Below are 3,089 nucleotides of genomic sequence, written 5' to 3' on the forward strand. Positions count from 1 at the left end.
CAGGAAATCCCTACAAATCTTCACTCCAGGAAATCCCTACAAATCTTCACTCCAGGAAATCCCTACAAATCTTCACTCCAGGAAATCCCTACAAATCTTCACTCCAGGAAATCCCTACAAATCTTCACTCCAGGAAATCCCTACAAATCTTCACTCCAGGAAATCCCTACAAATCTTCACTCCAGGAAATCCCTACAAATCTTCACTCCAGGAAATCCCTACAAATCTTCACTCCAGGAAATCCCTACAAATCTTCACTCCAGGAAATCCCTACAAATCTTCACTTCAGGAAATCCCTGCAGATCTTCACTGCAGGAAATCCCTACAGATCTTCACTTCACAGATCTTTACTTCAGGAAATCCCTACAGACCTTCACTTCAGGAAATCCCTACAGATCTTCACTTCAGGAAATCCCTACAAATCTTCACTTCACAGATCCTCACCCCAGGCAATCCCCGCAGACCTTCCCTCCCCAAGGCTGGAAATGACCCGGCAGAGGCAGAGCCCCTGGCACGCACAGCTGGCAGCTCTGGCTTTGTGCCAGTTCATCACTTACTGTCTCAAACAGCTCCTCCATCAGCTCGCTCACTTCCTTTTCTGCAAGCAAAATGAAAAAGGATAATGAAGGTGTCTTTTCCAAAAAACAGCAATCCTGTCATAATATCAGCTCAATTAAGGAATTTCTCTCGCAAAGGGAAATCCTCCTCCTGCAAAGAGGACCAAAAAAGAAAGGCCCCTGATAATTCCTTTTTTTAATGCTGGGCCCAAAAAAAAACTTGAGCTGAGATTGTCTGGGTTCTAAAATATCACATAAAAACTCATTTTCATGATTACATCTAAAGTTATGTAAATCTGCAGTAAGACCTAAAGCAAGTGTGGCTTTTTGCAAAGCCAGAAAGTGAAGCTGAAGTCTGTGAGCACTTTAAAATCTAATTTAATTCAACCACAAGGCAAGCATTCCAGTCTGAACTGCCTGAAGCTTTCAGAATGCGTTACCACCTAATTTCAGGTTTTTATTGTCTAAATAAAACCTAAATATTGTTCTTCCCCTAAATATTGTTCGTCAGGCTGTGCTGCACCTGAGCACAGCAGCTCAGCCCAGATCTTTCCATGCACTCCCAGAGAGCCAAAAGCTGATCAAACCAGCATGCAGATCTTTATTTAACATCCTACACCCCCAAAAAATCCTTGCCACAAAACGCTTCCCAAGGAATTACTACTGCCAACAAGACAGGAGGGGGAATTCCTGAGGAACTTACTGGTGATTCTCACAGCACGGTCATTCCTGAAATCTTCTGTGTCTGGCTCATCCAGATCTTCCAGGAAATTGTACTCAGGGTCGTCATCATCATCAGCTTCATCTGCAAAGGAGCAGGTTTTGAACAGGTTTTAATCAGGTTTTAATCAGGTTTTGTCATCATCCTGCCCCAGCACCAAGGCAGGAGCTTTATTTATTCGCTGTCACAAAGAGGAGTTTTGTATTTATGGAAACAATAACAAACCTGACAGCTCAGTTTGACCCTGAGCTACAACTGTTCCCATTCTGAAAAGCTGCCTTGAGTCTCTGGGATCTGAATTTCAGCTAAATTTACAAAGAATCCAGCGGTGTCAATTCAGTTTCTGGTTTATATTTAATTTGCACAACTGTAAGCAACCAGGAAATACAGGGAAAAAAACAGAGGTCAGGCCCCAGAGCTTGTTCCTGTTTCTTCTCAAAAATAAAAGAAGTTTTTCTACCCCAAAAAACCCCCAAAAAGTGAATGTGGCCCAATGAAGGAGTACAACAAACTGGGATTCAGGTGCATCAGGGGTTAAATCCATCACTTCCCTTTGTGCTTGCCAGTTCCTGACATATTTACAGGACATTACATAAATATTTACAAGTGAGACACCTGAAGTTTAAACACTCCCACAAAGGGGAAGATGAGGGAAGCTGACTGCAAGACTCATGCACGGGATTAAAAAATTAATGGTTGCGGACAAAAATATAAATTAATAAAAACAAATATAAATATATATATGTATAAATTAAAAAAAAAACCCCAAAGCTTCAGGTTTTCAACAGACAATCATGGAATGGTTTGGGAGGGAAGGAACCTTGGAACACAAGTCCTGTGAGGAACAACAGAGGGAGAAAAGGAGACTCAGGGGTGACCTTATCACTCTCTACAATTTCTTGAAGAATGGTTGGAGTCAGGTGGGGTTGGTCTCTTTCTCCAAGAGCTGACAGAATGAGAGGGCACAGCCTTAAGCTGCACCAAGGAAAATTTAGGTTGGATATTAGGAAAAATATCTTCCAACCCAGCGATTCTGTGAATTCTGTGAAATAGATTTGTAAAAAAATTCTTAAAGCTTTGACTGACAGAAGAGGAACAAGGCCTTCCTGGGATTTTTAGCCCAACCCCAAAAATATTCCATTCCTGCCACAGAAAGGCTGATAAAGCTCTGCAATGGCCTGCTCAGGGAGGGGGTGCCATCACCATCTCTGAATGTGTTTAAATAAACCAGGATGGGGCAATTTTAACACAAATTCATGCTGTTTTACACATGAGTGACCCCTCCAGCTCTGGCAGGTACCTTCATTCTCCACGTCATCATTCATGAGCAAGTTCTGATAAGGTTCTGATAAGGTTCTGATCAAGTTCTGCTCAAGTTCTGCAATGGCCTGCCTATGGAGGTGGTGGAGCCACCATCCTTGGATGTGTTTAAACAAGCCTGGATGTGGCAATTTTAACACAAATTCATGGTGTTTTACACATCAGTGACCCCTCCAGCTCTGGCAGGTACCTTCATTCTCCGCATCATCATTCATGAGCAAATTCTGATAAGGTTCTGCTCAAGTTCTGCTCAAGTTCTGACCAAGTTCTGACCAAGTTCTGACCAAGTTCTGACCAAGTTCTGACCAAGTTCTGACCAAGTTCTGACCAAGTTCTGACCAAGTTCTGACCAAGTTCTGACCAAGTTCTGACCAAGTTCTGACCAAGTTCTGACCAAGTTCTGACCAAGTTCTGACCAAGTTCTGACCAAGTTCTGACCAAGTTCTGACCAAGTTCTGACCAAGTTCTGACCAAGTTCTGACCAAGTTCTG

At 42.7% G+C, this 3,089-nt stretch overlaps 1 protein-coding gene across 2 annotated transcripts in view; it reads right to left on the minus strand.

Moving 5' to 3' along the window:
• LOC102043432 (GON-4-like protein) overlaps positions 1–3,089 on the minus strand; it is a 36,946-nt gene that overhangs the window by 25,203 nt on the left and 8,654 nt on the right. For both annotated transcript variants that reach the window (XM_031064316.1, XM_031064315.1), the window contains exons 10-11: positions 1,261–1,362; positions 558–598 (exon numbers count right to left, since the gene is read on the minus strand). In XM_031064316.1, the coding sequence (XP_030920176.1) occupies positions 558–598; positions 1,261–1,362 (143 nt within the window). The remainder of the gene's footprint in view (positions 1–557; positions 599–1,260; positions 1,363–3,089) is intronic.

This window comes from Geospiza fortis, unplaced genomic scaffold, assembly GCF_000277835.1.
Source record: "Geospiza fortis unplaced genomic scaffold, GeoFor_1.0 scaffold313, whole genome shotgun sequence".
Taxonomy (NCBI): Eukaryota; Metazoa; Chordata; class Aves; order Passeriformes; family Thraupidae; genus Geospiza; species Geospiza fortis.